General features: G+C 42.4%; 1 protein-coding gene across 4 annotated transcripts; it reads left to right on the top strand.

The window, feature by feature from the left end:
* Positions 1-4,084: 4,084 nt before the first annotated feature.
* Positions 4,085-13,788, top strand: FAM177B (family with sequence similarity 177 member B). 4 transcript variants are annotated; one of them, XM_080824640.1, is made up of 7 exons: positions 4,085-4,220; positions 7,162-7,287; positions 9,287-9,368; positions 9,476-9,639; positions 9,925-9,991; positions 12,404-12,501; positions 12,780-13,788. In XM_080824640.1, the coding sequence occupies exons 4-7, from the start codon at positions 9,565-9,567 to the stop codon at positions 12,948-12,950; spliced, it is 411 nt and encodes a 136-aa protein (XP_080680766.1). In that variant the 5' UTR covers positions 4,085-4,220; positions 7,162-7,287; positions 9,287-9,368; positions 9,476-9,564; the 3' UTR covers positions 12,951-13,788. The 4 variants fall into 4 exon arrangements, with proteins under 4 accessions (XP_080680766.1, XP_080680764.1, XP_080680767.1 ...); XM_080824638.1 differs by having other exon boundaries at positions 9,287-9,639; XM_080824641.1 differs by lacking the exon at positions 7,162-7,287 and having other exon boundaries at positions 4,203-4,220.
* Positions 13,789-16,093: the final 2,305 nt, after the last annotated feature.

Genomic DNA, 16,093 nt, shown 5'->3' with positions numbered 1-16,093 from the left:
AATGGAGGTAGGTTGTCCTGAATTACACTGATAACTACATTTTGGCAACAGAAGTTATGGTAAAATGCCTTTGTTACCTGACGTCAGTGTGCATTGTTTCTATGTGGTTTTCTAATACACATGTCCTATCCAAATTGTATTGCTTTAGGCCAGAGGCTGTAACAAAAACTTCAAGAGCAAACATACAGTATGATCTTAAAAATAGCTCGTAATATTGAAGTCATTAGTTTAGCATATACACAGACCTGGGAAATAGTGGATGCATAATACTTTTAACAAAAGTCACACATCTGTAGGTTTATCTTTGATTATTCTTCTGGGATGTTAGCTGATTTGCCTATCATAAATGACTGATTGGTTCACTTAATAGAAATAATAGTAGTGGACACCAGGAGCTTACTATTTGCCAGGCCCTCTGCTAAACACTGATCATCGATGAACCATTGAATCCACACAGCAGTCCTGTGACAAATAAGTAGAATCTGCATAAAGTGTTTAAATAGTAATAAACATTTCATTATGAAGAATAAATAGGGGCACCTGGCTGGCTTAGTGGAACATACAACTCGATCTCGGGGTTGTGAGTTCACGCCCCACGTTGGGTGTAGAGATTACTAAAAAAAAAAAAAAAACTTAAAAAGAAGAAATAGATTATGCCTATCTGAATCAGTATTGTGTTCAAATAAATGATTACTTTAAATCACAGTTTTCGCTCTTGAAAATACTTAGTATCAGTGAGGGTTTTTTTTTTTAAATATGTAGAGATGCTAATTACCCCTTGCTGTGTAACAGTTAATATTTGAAGCTGCAGAGTCTAATAAGTGGAATGATAACCAGGCATTTAATTTTATTTTGCTGTGTATAGAAAAAATATTTTAATTAAGTTTCACTATATTTTGTGTGCTACTACAAAATCACTGGTTTGCTGTATGCCATTTACTGACGGAACTTTAAATAGTACTTGATGCCAGCTTGTTGCTCTTGGCCTGTAGAACTATTTATCTTGGGTACTAGGGCATACTAACCTAGTTAACCGAATTTTCACATTGACATTTTTGTGAATCATACCACCATATGTGGCATGAAAACGCGTCAGTATGGTCAGTGCTTCTGTAAAATGCAGAAAATACTGGTATTACTTTAAATCAGTAATTGGCAGCTTCGACCTGAGCAAGTAATATCGTGTTGACTTCAGCATAAGTGACGCTCTGTGACTAGAATTCCCCATTTTTATCATATTTTTTAAAATGGTGTTGGAGATTTTTGGAAGTTAACAGATGTAAAGCAGTTGCATGAAAGCTGTAGAGGGATGTAACTTTGTGTTAACTATGCGTACATTTCATCCTTAGTTAAACTGGATAATGACAGTTAACATACTCCGCTAAAAGTGTTGTTTATATAATGAATTATCTTTTTATTTATGAAAATAAAAGTAATTTTACTTACAGATTCATTGGGTTTTTGTTTTTTGACAAGTATTTTTACATTTATCAAACCAGTAACCATTAATAGGACACAAAACCCCTAATTCTTCATAGTAACGTTTTCAGATGACAGACACACATGCATCAGGTGCTTTATGCCACATGAGTTCATTAACTATCCAACATTCCTCGACCTATCTGGTTTCTATTTATGTTTATGGGTACTTACCACCTCTGAATCTCAAAGTAGGAATTCAGTTGGCCTATATCTACCTTCCTTATTGCATTACCCAGTGCAACACAGTGGTGTGTCCTATGGGAACCTGGGCTAGAGAGCTAGTCCTTGTGGCCTAGCAGTGCTCTGCACTAAACTCTCTGTGCTTTGGAAACTTGAGCTATAAATGTACTGAGACATAAAACCCCATTCGGAAATCTTTATTTTCCAGAGTGTGCTTTAGGAAATACCACATTTTTTATCTCTTAATATGTGTATAAAAATAAATTTGGGGGGCGCCTGGGTAGCTCAGTTAGTTAAGCATCTGCCATCCACTCAGGTCGTGATCCCAGGGTCCTGGGATCCTGCTCAGGGAGGAGTCTTATTTTTCCCTCTCCCTCTGCCAGGCCCCCTCTGCCTCCCCCGCCCCCTTGTGCGCTCTCAAAATCTTAAAAAGAAAACTTGGAATGTCATCTGGCTTAGCATAATTTTGTGTCTAAAGACTTGATGTTTGAGTAATTTGCTTGGAATTTACATTTTAATTTTATTTTTAAAGATTTTATTTATTTGAGCACAAGTCGGGGAGAGGAGCAGAGGGAGAAGGAGAAGCAGACTCTCCATTGAGCACAGCCCCATGGGGAGCTCAGAGCTCGGATCCCAGGACCTTGAGATCATGACCCCAGCCGAAGGCAGGTGCTTAACTGACTGACCCACCCAGGTGCCGCCTACGTCTTCATCTTTAAAATGTTTTAGTAAACTGAAGGGACTAAATTAAGGGGAGCCTACTGTGAATTATAGAGTAAAAAACGCACTTATACAAAAGGCCAGAGCTATCACTTAAATGCAATTCAATATATCTAAAACCTTTGATATGCTCGAGGTAGGGGTGAGTTCATATTGTCATTCAGAGTGCTCCCTAGAGAGAATGTTTGTTCACCGGTAGCTTGAGTTTTATTCTCTAAAGAAAAATTTTTTTATAGTTTTGCGTATTTATGTAATCCCTACACCCGCTCAACATGGGGCTTGAACTCACCCGGCCAGGTGCCCCTTGGGTTTTGTTCTCTTGAGCTTCCCAAGTAGTTTGCCTCAAGCTACTGATCTCAGCCACCTCAGCTGGGCGGAGCATAAGGCGGCTGGAGCTCCCTGGCTGGTCACCTCCAGAATTTCAGAGAATTCCCTACATCATCTGCCCCAACATAGAAAAGGTTGAGAAATGCCCTAACAGCACCGGCCCGTCAGTCATGTCACTCGATCCACGGCTCAGTACTGAAAATAAAGATACAAAAACCCTGTCAGGGAACGTTCTGTCACAGTGTTCAGGGGAGCAGTGGTTGACTGGTCCGTGGGTTCATCTTTGCTCAGTCCACGGGATTCCTGGCGCAGCCCTGCCCGCTCCCCGCTCCAGGGTGAGTCACACACGACGGAGTGGGCCGTTGACACGGTGAAATGATGAAACGGTGGCGAGACACTGGTAGCCAATCCCACTCTGCCAAGTGGGGCTTTGGCTGTCCCAGGCCCGTGTCCACCAGAGGCTCGACCTTTAGACCCTCAGCCCGGGGAAGAGGGGAAGGTGGAAGCTGGGAGTCCCTGCCCTGGGCCCGGTAGCTCCTCCGGAACTAACGGCCCCGAGCACTTGAACCCGGTTCATTTGAAAACAGGTCTTGATGAGTGCAAAACGGAAGAGCCCCGGATGATCTTAGGTTTGATGTCTTCCGGAAGTTAAATGCCAAGTCTATATTTGTTATTTTGTTGGGACAGGTTACAGTGCTGCGTTTCAGTGAAGGACTTAATGAAATGATTCATGCGTAAATGTAATGAGAAAAATATTAAACAAAAGGCAGCCATTTTAGCTTCAGAAATAAAGCCAATTACAAGTCTGTTCTCCTCTTTTTTTTTCAACCTATTACATAATCCCTCCCCCCTCCCCCCGACCTGTTCAAATGATCCGAAGGTACGGTTCATTTATTAAATAAATACTGAGTTCCAGCCACGTCTCTGCAGGGCAGGAGACAGAGCAGGAAGCTCACAGGTAGAGCCCCTCCCACTCCCGGAGGACCCGCCGGGGGAAGGGGAGAGGGAGACCCGTGGAACACAGGGAATGTTCAGTGAGGATAAGGGCTAAGGAGACGCAACAGTGAGGTAGACTGTTGAGTAGTGGTGGCAGCGGGAAGGGAACGGGAAGGGGCCTCCAGAGATAGAGGAGCTCAGAGCAGACCATTTGCACTAAAACCGGGAAGGAAGTGAGGGAACAAAGTCCAAGGGAGGACCGACTAGTCCCGGGGAACTGCGGGCACAAGGTTCCAGCCTGGAGTCTGTGTCCAGTGTGTGGAAGTGGGATGAGTGAAGGGGAGAGCCCCACAAAATGAGATCAGACAAGTATCGGGGGCCAGATCTACAACCCTGCAGGCTGTTGTAAGGACTTGGGCTTTTCCCCCTAGGTGCTGAGGGGACCCCCTGGAGGCTTCCCCTCTGGAGGGTTTTAAGCCGAGGAATGACGGGAACTGATTTCGGATTCAACAACCCTGACTGCCTTTTGAGTATAGACTGTAGGGGGCCAGTTAGGAGTGACTGCAGCAATCCAGGTGAGAGATGATGGCCCAGACCAGCCTGGAGGGGGTGGTATGAGGATTCCAGAAATATCCAAGAGGATTTCTCGCTGGACTTAATGGGAAGTGTGATTAAATGAGAAGGATCAAGAACAACTCCAAAGTTTCTGGTCCGTACAACTGGAAGAATAGAATCGTCATTTTCTGAAATGGAAGGACTGCCGGAAGAGACAGGAGTGTGTGTCTAGGGGAGGGGTGTGCGGGAAGGAGAGCGCACTGGAGCGTGAGCAGAGATTTAGCTTTGTCGGGGCCGAGCAGTCTATCAGACGTCCAAGAAGCCGTGTGGCGTGGACAGGGGGATCTAAGTACCTGAGATCCAAGGAAAGTCTGACCTGGAGATAGCACCGCTGGTTATAAATCTGTGTGTGGATAGTTCTTACAGGCTTAGGGCCAGATAAGATCATCAGTGAAAAGATAAAAACAGAAGAGATCCAATCAAGGATGTACTCCAATACTGAAAGATTAGGGAGATTGTATGACCTGTTAATTATATCCTTAGGCACAATACTTGATAAACTGGATTTGGGGTTTTTAAGAAACAAAGAAGTAGAGGTGCTCATAAGAATGAAATGGAGGAAAAAGCATGCTGTAGGGGGTATTTGGCCTTCTGGAGGGTCACTCGCAAAACATCCATGTCTACATACGTGGTGTGAAGTTGGTGGTGCTCCCAAGGGTTTTGTAAATAAAAATAAGTAGATTCCAGGGGCGCCTGGGGGCTCAGTGGGTTAAGCGACTGCCTTCAGCTCAGGTCATGATCCCAGGGTCCCGGGATCAAGGCCCTCATTGGGCTCCCTGCTCCCCTCCCTGCTTGAAGTCTGCCTGTCCCTCTCCCTCTGCCCCTCCCCAGGATTGTGCGCTCTCTCTCTCAAATAAATAAATAGAATCTTAAAAAAAAAAATAAGTAGATTCCACATTCTTCAGTAATTTTGCATAGCACATCCTAAAAAGTCCATTAGGTGGCAGAAAAATATTCATTAAATCAACTGTAAGCTAAGTCTCTCACTTTCTTTTTTTTCTCTTTCTCCTCTCTCCGCCCTCCCTTTGAGCCCCCCTGAACTGAAATATATAAATGCCTATTTAACTCTCAACACTATTATCAGATAGAACCCAAGCCAGTATTTTCTTCAGAGAGCCAACAGGTGTCATGAATCTGTAATATAGGTAACACTAAGCCAGGAATATGGGTGATGGGATACTTCACTTGGTTTGGAAATGTATGAACTGGGAGATGGTCTTCAGAGGAGTGAAGTACAGTAAATGATGGTGGGACTGCTAGGCTTTATTCTTAAACTTTTTATATTTAAGCTTTTTAGTTAGAGCAAGGTTGGGGGAACTGCTCCGAAAGCAAAAAAACCAAAAAGCCCTCTTGAAAAAAAATACACAAGATGTCTTGGCACGAGCTCAATGTACACCAGATTGCTGAATCTCTTCCTGCTTCCTTGGGCACAGGTCTCCAAACTTGCCTGCAAAGTGGGATCGCCTGGGCAGCTTCAAACATAACCGATATCCGCGTCCCACCCACAGAGATTGTGGTTTAAGTGGTCTAGGGTGTGGTCTGTCCTTAGAATTTCTTAAAAGACCCTTAGATGCTTCTAATCCGGGCAAGTTAACCGCCGCTGGGTTTCTGTAATGCAGTGTGTGTCACGTAACTGACCTTCCCACAAATCAAACACGTTGCACCCTGTAAGACACACACTAGAGCAAGTCCACGTAGCAGAGGGCTTGGCGCGGCCTCAGCCGAGTTTCACTGACTCACAAGCTCCCGAACAATTTCCAGCACCAAATTCTGTACTACCTTGCAAGCCAAACATAACGAGTAAAAGCAATGAAAGAAAACGCAGAGGGATAAAGGCAGGTGAGTTGCTTTTGACTATTGTAGTAGGATGTGTTTTATTTCTCATGGCACTGACAATTGGGCCTTAAACACCTAATTAAAATGCTTACTTTTGCTACTCTTTGGCATTAGAAACTAAACAGTAACAACTTTTCCTATTTCTTGCTAAGGTTCTGTTGTGACACAGTCACTAAGTCAGGCAGGGAAAACCCTGTGCATCGTTCAAGTCTCCTTAGAAGCCCCTGTGCTGGGCGGGCATCCCATCACGGTGCTGCAGATGACAAATTTAACCCTTGACGGACCATGTGCAACCCTCACCTTCATCAAGGACATAAACTCAGCACCGTACCACTAAGATCTGGTGATCTTTTCGCCTATACTGAAGGGCATGAACAATTTTTTTTTCTATGCTCAAGGTCTTCCAGTTGGACAAAGAATTAAATTTACAGAAGACAGATTAACAGGAGAAAAGGAAAAAAAAACCCACTAAGTTTTATTACATGCACAGAGAGACCCAATAATGAAATTGAGACCCAAAGAAATGACCAAGGCAGGCCGATTTTGTACTTTTTAGACAGAGAGATGATAGATCTGTGAAGAATTCACAGGACAAACAAAACTTTCAGAGCTTCAATTAGTATGGACTTCTGAACAGACTCTGGGCTGGGATAGCGAATCAGTAAAAAGCAACGAGGGTTGTTTCTACAGTATTCTTGGGTCTAAATTTCCTACCTCTGGTACCCAGGGAGGGTCCCTTTCACATAGATTTCCTGCTTTCAGGCGAGGGTCTGAGTGTCCTTCTCGCACAGGCTGGCTCTTAAGTAACCTTTATTTAAAACAACCAATACGCCAAAGTGACCTATTTGGGGCAGCCTGCCCTTGGCCCTTTCAACACAAAAATATATGAATATTCATATATACATAAACATACATATTTCTGGTCTCAACTGTTGCTGATCTAATGTCAGTCACTAGTCTAACTGTTACACCGTTGTGAGTAATCTGCCTTGTTATTGTAAACTTTAAGATTTTCTGTAATTCCCATGATCTGGGTTTGATTTCATTATTATTTACCCCTCTTAGGATTCTTTTAGGTTTCCTGTATTTGAGGATTTATTTGCTCTTCAAATTTTGAAAATTCATAGCCGTTACCTCTTCAAACATTGTGTTCTCCGTTTTTTCTCTTCACTTCTTCTGAACTCCCAGTCGGTAAGTATCGGACTTTCTCACGCATCCTTCATCTCAACCTATCCTCATCCAACCTCTCCTATATTGACTATATATTTCATTTCTAGAATTTCTGTTCAGTTCTTCTTCAAATCAACCTATTCCTCTGGGATATTATGTTTTGTTTCCTTTATCCCTGTGGCTGTATGAAACATTCATTTTCAAGTTTTGTGTTGTTCTAGTATTTCTAACTTTTGGGTGAAGACTCTCCCCATTTTCTTATTGGCTTACCCTTCCTCAAGACGATTGGGTTCGTCCTGTGATTTGTGTTTTTGCAAGTGTCTCCTCAGCAAGGGTTGTTGTTAGCGGAGAGGCAGCGTACCCTGTCTTGCGGACTGTTCCCTTCAGGGTGGCTTTGTGCTTGCTTCCAACGGAGTTCTATGGGTTTCCCCGCCTTTGGTTCCTGCAGCTTCATTTTTCTTTTTCTTTTTCTTTTTTTTTTTTTAAAGATTTTATTTATTTATTTGGCAGACAGAGATCACAAGTAGGCAGAGAGGCAGGAAGAGGGTGGGGGAAGCAGGCTCCCTGCTGAGCGGAGAGCCCAATGTGGGGCTCGATCCCAGGACCCTGGGATCATGACCTGAGCCAAAGGCAGAGGCTTAACCCACTGAGCCACCCAGGCGCCCCTGCAGCTTCACTTTGGTCCTGAGACCACAGGAGGACTATGAACTTGGCCACACCCAGCATTTGGTACTGGCCTGGGATTCCAAGTAGTTTTCAGATGACTGTTTCTACCCATGCTGCCAGGAGATGACAAATTACTTTGCCACTTTTGTAAAGCGGTAGGCAGTTCTTCGAGTCCGTATTTTGTAGATAACATTGTACACGATTATCTTGGCTTCGTGCAGGGGTTTCACTTCGGCTCCTCGCGCTCACAGGATCTGTGATTTGGGCTCTCCTCTCCACACCCGTGTTAAAACTTTAGCGCCAATGCCTGTATCTATTTCTGAAATCCTCAGGAATCGTATCAGCTTCCGCTCACTCTTAGGATTTTGAGTTTTCCTTCTTTTGCAGACACCTAGGCTTCCTTCTTTCCGGTGTCTCTCTCTTCTCTCTTCCTGCCTTAGTACAGCTTGATTTAATATTTTTATTTGTTTAATTTTGTGTATTCGGAACCAGAAAGGAGTTGTTCACATCAGCTCAGTCTGCCATATTTGCTGATATAATCTTAAAATATATTAAGTACTAATTAAGACAATCATGTGGTTACCACATTAGGATAGTGTCTAATATATACACGTGATAGTTACGTGATAGTTACTTAAAAGCTAGCTTTTGCTAGACACTTGCTGTTTGCTAAATATTATTCTAATTCCATGATGTATCTTTATTCATTGAATTCTCATTTTATAAGGTTGGTGCTATATTCAAACATACACTCAAACTGTACTATTCTTATTTTACAGATAAGGAAACCAAGGTGCAGAAATACTAAGTAATAGGGTTTTTTTTTTTAAGATTTTATTTATTTATTTGAGAGAGAGAGTGAGTGAGTGAGAGAGAAATCACAAGCCAGGGAGGAGAGGCAGAGGGAGAGGGAGAAGCAGACACCCCGCTGAGCAGGGAGCCCGATGCTGGGCTCAATCCCAGGACCCGGGGATCATGACCCAAGATGAAGACAGATGCTTAACCAATGAGCCACCCAGGTGCTCCTCTCTGCTCATATTTCAGTTGAGATGTTTGTCTTTTACTTATTGAATTGTAATAGCTCTTTACATATTCTGAAAAGAAGTCCTTTACCAGGTATACCTGACAGTTTTTTTCTTCTTTGTGCAAAGCCTGCACTCTTAATCACTACATATATTGCCTTTCATTATTTATTGAAATAATTAGGAAATTTCCACAGGTTCATGGACTCTTCCTATTAGTATTTGTTGATTTTGTAATTAATAAGGGGTAAGGAAACCCTGTTGAAATTTTTGTTTGGAGACTCAAAGTTCACATTTTCACTACTAATAAAATTTTTTCCATTTTGATACAGAACTGGACCGTCCTCGTTGGATTTAAAGAATTGATGAGATCACAGCTATGATTACATCGGAAGTCTCTAGCTTTACTACCCAGTGAGAACAACCAAAAACCTCTCAGCTATAGAAACACTGCCCAGGAGACCTGCCCTAAGGTGTCTGGTTTTTAATTCACTAGTTGTTTTATTTTCTTATGGAAAAAGGCAATTTCCGGGAGTCTGAATTAGAGAAGAGTGGATCTCCCAAAGGAACTACTCCCAGAAGAATTATCCATTTCGCTGATGGAGACATCATGGAAGAGTATAGCACAGAGGAGGAGGAAGAGGAAGAAAAAAAGGGACAGGAAACAAATTCAACACATGATCCCGTAAGCTCACAGTATCAATATTAGTGAACATGTGGACTGAGTGCATGAGAGATTAAGCCAGACAAGGTTTGTAGAAAATATAGTTTTAAGCTAACTCCTTATTCCCCTTAGTTTGTTTTCTAGATCCATTTATAGTCAGCTCATAATTTTAGTAACTTTGTATTTCTCCTCTATGAGAAAGAAAATGGAATATACTAGAAAGCATTTGAAACCTCTCCATGAAACACTTTGTATCACCACTCCTATTAATAATTACTCTAACTTGACTTCTCTCTCTTTTTTCAGTCTACCCTTTCATGGGGGCCCTATCTATGGTTTTGGGCAGGCCACATAGCAAGCACCTCACTTTCTAGTAAGTACTGCCAATGCTATTTATTTGTTTGTCCTAAATACTCAAGGATGGACTGACAGACCCTCAGAGTTAGGGCTTCCAATAGTTTATTCCACTCCGTGGCATCCCGGAGAAGGAATGACTTGATTGGTTCTCAATCTACGCTTCAACATTTCGAAAGGCATAGAACCTCACATCTTTAGGCAGACCCTCCCATCTCTTTCCAATTCTTTTTAGTAAATTCTACCTCCTATTTTGTCTTCTTTCGAAGTTATTCCCATTGATTTTAGCGGTGTTTCTTAAGACCGTATAAAGCAAGTCTAGGTTCCTCTTTCACAGGACAGAGTTGCAAATATCTGAAGACAATAACCTCTCCCCATCCCCAGTTGACTCTTTTTCTGAATAAACCTCCAAGTTTTAAAAAACTATTGTTATATGACACTGTTCCAAGTTCCCTCATCATAACCACTCTGTTATGAATAAGAACTTTGTTGACCCTTCCCAGGGACACAGTGAATGGCCTAAGTGGCTATTTATAACAGATGAAATACTAAATCTTATTTTACTTTACATTCACCAATTTTCTTTAAAGCCCAATTGGCAATACCTAATTACTTACTTTCTCCTAACTTGCATACGCTTGTATGGACAACAGGGAGGAAACAACTTTGAAAATGTGAGAAAATATTAAATATAGCTATAGCTCTGAAGAATTGATCTTCATTCACTCATTAAACAAACATTTATTGAGTGACAGTATGTGTTTGGCACTGTGCGGGTCCCTGGGACATGAAAACAAATGACAGTCTTTACTTTCAAAGGACTCAATGTTCAATGGATATTATAGGCCAGTAAACATGCCTATAATTATAATATGTTGCCACAATTGCCGGAGTGGAAGGAGCATCGGGACTACCGATGGGGAGACTCAGTAATGCTGAGTATGGAGGCAGTGCCATCAGAGTGCTATGAAAGTATGGCTAAGGTCAGCGTGGGGACCATGAAAGTCACCGGGGGCAGGGGAGGGGAGGGAAGTGTTTAAATTAACAGTAAAAAGTAGGTATGGATGATTTAGTCAGATGGTATGAGCCTTAAAGGAGAAAGTCCTTTCACATCAGGGTAGAGGGTTTTGGATTTGGAAGTTACTTTGGGAACCTGGGTGAGATAACAGTCTTGCCTCAAGCATAACATACTGGCAGAATATATGCTGTCTTCTGGAGAGCTCTGTGCTTTAGTTGGGGAAAGACTGTTCAAAGAGGTGAAATGTTTTGGAGGGAGAAAACCTTAGGAGATTAGGTCAGGTGAAGAAGAAAAACCCAATACAGCGATATGAAAATGTGAAGGTGAACAGGGATGGCAGTGATTTCCATGCTGGGCTTTGACTTAAGATGGCAAGGACAGGACACAAGGGGAACCAAGCTGCCTTCCAGGTTCCAAGCAGAACTGTAGCGTTCAAGGGCATCTGCGTGAGGCTTCCAGGTGGTAGTGGAAGCATGAGTATGCAAAAACTTAGCATCCTGGTCTCCACACAGAAACTCTGGATAGAGCTGACACCCAGATGAACCTGTAATGAGTGTTTTCAATCTAAAATTCTAGTAGGTCATAAACAGGAAAACCTCCTAAGATTTATTCTAATATTTTAGAAACTTCTCTTATACACATATACCATACACAGTGGCAAGCAAACAGATTAAAGAGCTACAGTATTTTTAAGATTTTATCTATTTATTTGAGAGAGAGAGAGAGAGAGAGCATGAAAAGGGAGATCAGAGGGAGAAGCAGACTCCCCATGGAGCTGGGAGCCCAATGCAGGACTTGATCCTGGGACTCCGGGATCATGATCTGAGCTGAAGGCAGTTGCCCAACCAACTAAGCCACCCAGGCGCCCAAGAGCTACACTATTTTTGAAAAGATAAAACACATTAAAAAAATATAAAGCCCCATTCCCATGTGTTCTATGAGCAACATCCCAAGAAGAGGAATCAGTCATGGGGATCAGAAAATTGTGTCACTGGGGATGGGGGGAGGTGTCAGAAATCCTACAATTTTAAAGGGAAACATTTCTAGCAGACACCTTCAGGAAACCACTATTAATGCTAAACCTTTATCTCTACCTTTCACAACCAAAGCATCTACTGTGATTGCTTAGCACCAACGTTGGCCCTGGGTAGTAAGTATTTTGAAAAATCTCTCCCGACACACCCATCTGGAAAGGATAGTTTAGACGTAATCCCGTAGGAAGATAGAAGATTTAGCAAGTCCTTCTGAGTCCTAGAACTTCTTGAGAATCCAGAGCAATTAAAATCTCTCGTCAGCCTTCCAGTGAAGTGTAGTAATGGATCTCCTCCAGGCAAGTTTAAACTCTTACCCCTCAACTGACTCTAAGTTTTAGTTATTAATTCAACTTACCCAAGTGCTTGTTCTTTCTTTTAGCATGTGAATTCCTTGGTGAAAGATTTGCTACCTTCTTCGGTCTTAATCAACCCAAATATCAGTATGTGTTGAATGAGTACTATAGGACACAAAATAAGGTATGTGACCTCCTGATGGGGGAAGACTGGTTGCTTCCACTTCATATAAATTACTCTCCCACCTGGAAATCATGTACAATTTCCCTCCATGATACTTTGTAGCTGACTTTCTTGTGTGAAGTTCCAATGTCATGAGATGGGTTGTAGAAGTTGGCTGAACGTGAAGCCTGAGAGTCATTAAATAAAGAGCTTTGTATAGGGGTGTCTCTGCAAGAGTGGCAGTTCAGAGGTATTTAGTTTGCAGAGGTATTAAGTTTTCCATGTTCCTCTCCATACAGGAAAATGAAGGGAATGCGTCAAAGGCCCAGCCAGCCAAGGTTCCTAACGAAAAGTGTCACCTGGAGGCTGGGGGCAAAGAGTATGGAACCAGACGACAGGACATTGTCCAGGGTGTTCCTCAGCGGAGCGTCTCCTCCAGGGAAGCCGTGGCCACAGATTTCAGCTCATAATGGGCCCCGGAGCTGTAGTTCCTCTGAATGTCTGTTCCACCGCCATTGATGACCATGGCAACACAGGTTGTGCTTCTGAGCCAGATCTGATTTTAATCTCCTTGTGATTTATTCTCTAGCATCCATGATTATAAGCAATAATGAGAATTATGGATGTTTTCTCAATTTTATAAGCCTCCCAAGTCAACCCCCTTCCCCTGCCCAGCCATAATGGAAATCTTGCTGGTCATCTCTTATTATTGATGTTTGCCCAGAAATGCAAATGCCTTAAGGAACCTGAATCTGGTAATTTTGGACTAAAACTCTTTGTCGTGGGGCTGGGGTGCAGAAAAGAAGCTCTCTTCCTCAGAAGAAACTTTGGGCATTATGAAGTCTAAGTAAGTCCCCTTCTAGGGTCTGACCTAAGGTGTGTGCTTCCCAGAAGCCACTCTGGCTTCTTTGGGGCTTGCTTTACAAGAAGCAAACATTTTAAGTAACTTTGTTATGATATATCACAGTCTTTGAGAACTGGGTGCATTTCCCCCCGCACAATTAAAAACAATAATCCAAGCTCTAGAAAAAGTATCTAAAAAATATATTTTTTCATTTATTAGTCAGAAAAATTTAAAAACCTGGAAAGATCGAACCTGGAAATCATAGCTCGATATCACAGGTTGTGCTATGATATAACAGAAAGACATAGGACTTGCTGTAATAAGACGTGAGGTGAAGTCTCCAGTCTACCATTTACTAGTCGTGTGATTTTAGGAGTCCAGATTTCTGAGTGCTTGTCACCTTTTTGTAAATTAGGGGTGGCATATATTTATTCCTCAAGGGTTACTGTTAAACAAAAATGAGATAATAAAACCAAAAACACTTTTAAAACTGTTAATATTCAACAGTAATGCTTAATTAATGGCTGTTATAGACTGTTACCTTGAAAGTCCCTAAAGAACCATGGCTTCTGGAATTCACGCCCTGATACTGTCCCAACTACCTTGATGCTGGGCTTGGCCTGGCCACGTGACTTGTGTTGGCCAATGAGACAGTAGCAAATGTGACGCAAGTGGAGGCCTGTTGAGTACTTGTGAATAGGAGACTGTCCTCTTAGAAACTCCATTTCGTAAAGAAGCTTGGGCTAGACTTCTCACTAATGAAAGGCCATGTGGGAATAGATTTCCAAGGATGAAAGACTGTCTTGCACATTCCAGTCCCAGCCAAGCTCCTCATCAAATGGAGCCACAAAAATGACCTTCTGTTATCCCTCATGGAGTAGATGAACCCCACGGCTGAGTCCAGTCAACCTGCAGAATCACGAAAAATAACAAATCATTACTGATTTAAGTGTTGGAGGGGTTTATTATGCAGCATATGTAACTGAAGGAGTAGCTCTAGGAGAACGGGAAATTGGAATCGATTCAATAGGAAATTGAGAAGGTGGCCTTGGGGATAAGGTGTTGTTGGTTGGATATATGAGGATAAGACAGGTTTTGCTGCCTAATCGGACAATTTTAAAACTCAGTGGCTTGAAACAACAAAAGCTTATTTCTTTCTCATGAGAAGTCTGCTGTCAGTTCAGGTGGCTTCCCAGAGTGTTGGCTCAGTGTACATGCATCTTTGATCCTATGGTTCCTCCATACTGTGGTGTGCTCAGGGCTGCTGAAGCAGAGACGGAATGGACAATCAACGTCCCCACTAAGAATGAATCGTGTCGCTTCTGATTATGTTTCCTCCACCAAAGCAAGTCACATGGCCACAATCAGCTTTAAGGGATGTGAGCCTCCTAGGACAGCTGAGAAGGGGAAACACTTTCTCCTAGTGGCAGTATGGGATAAATGATGGGCTCAGGAGTTATGACATTGATTTAATCTCAGCTCTGCTGCCCCTTTGTACCTCAATGGCCCTGTGCAAGTGACTCAACTTCACAACATTCCTATGTGTAAACCAGATTTGATACAGGCAGCAAGTTCAATTTGAACTAGTTTATGCAACAAAAAAGAATTTTTTGGAGGGATATTGAGGTATCTCATGGACCCCAAGAACAGATAAACTTCAGTAGGTCTAGAACAAATTCAGCAAACATATACATAAGCAATACTCTTTTCATTTCTCATCTTTCTTACAGGAGGAAGAAAGGTCACTCCAGAGCTCTTTTATTTTGTAATCTTTATTTTTTACTGAGATATAACTGACCTATAATATTATATTGTTGGGTCCCCCCAAAATTGGGTACCCAATAATGGGTCCATGATTAAAGGAGCGAGACTGATACAAAGCAAAGGTCAAGCAAAGCTTTATTTCGCACCAAGCATCAGGAATCAAACCGACCGTCAAACAGACCGGTCGGGGCTGCCCCTACAGAGACGACGACCCCTCCCTGCTTTCCAGACTAACTTTTATAGAGCAAAGGCCATGTGGTTGGGCCTGGCCACACACAGGTGGCCAATGAGATTGTAACACACACAGGAAACTCCACAGTGATGCTAGGCGACCAACTGAATTACAATTTACCCTAGTAGACATTTGAACCAGCCTATCACCTAGTTCAGAATTGGCGCCCAAAAGGTGCCCAAAGGGCGGGGCCCATACTCCTTGGTAGCTAGGAGACAGTATGCGCTCTCACTGATTGAATACCTCCACCTGGCCTGACCCACCCTTGTATTTGGGCGGTTACCTGGAACTGGTTTCCCGGACTTGCTTTTAAATAAGTTCCCCCGGGGTGGGGTGGGGGGGTGGTTCAATTTAAGTTTTACAACAAAATGGCAGTTCAACTAGGGTGGGGCCGCTCTGGCTGAATAGGCCCTTGCAATATTAGTTTAAGGTGTACAACCTAATGATTAATGTTGGTATTGATTATGAAATGATCACTACAGTTAGTCTAGTTAACATCCACCACACAGTTACACATTTTTTTTCTTGTGATGAGAGCTTTAAAGATCTACTCTCTTAGTGACTTTCAAATATACAGTATATTCATCATGCTGTATGATTACATCATCATGACTTACTTATTTTTATAACTGTAAGTTTGTACCTTTTGATCACCTTCACTCATTTCACCCACCCATCATGCCCCATCTCTGGCAACCACCAATCTGTTCAGTGTATCTGTGAGTTTGGATTTTTGTTACTTGTTTTTGTTGGTTGCTTGGTTTTCAGATTTC

This window comes from Martes martes, assembly GCF_963455335.1.
Source record: "Martes martes genome assembly, chromosome: 15".
Lineage (NCBI taxonomy): Eukaryota > Metazoa > Chordata > Mammalia > Carnivora > Mustelidae > Martes > Martes martes.
The sequence above is the reverse complement of the archived record's forward strand: the minus strand, read 5'-3'. Positions and strand labels throughout refer to the sequence as shown.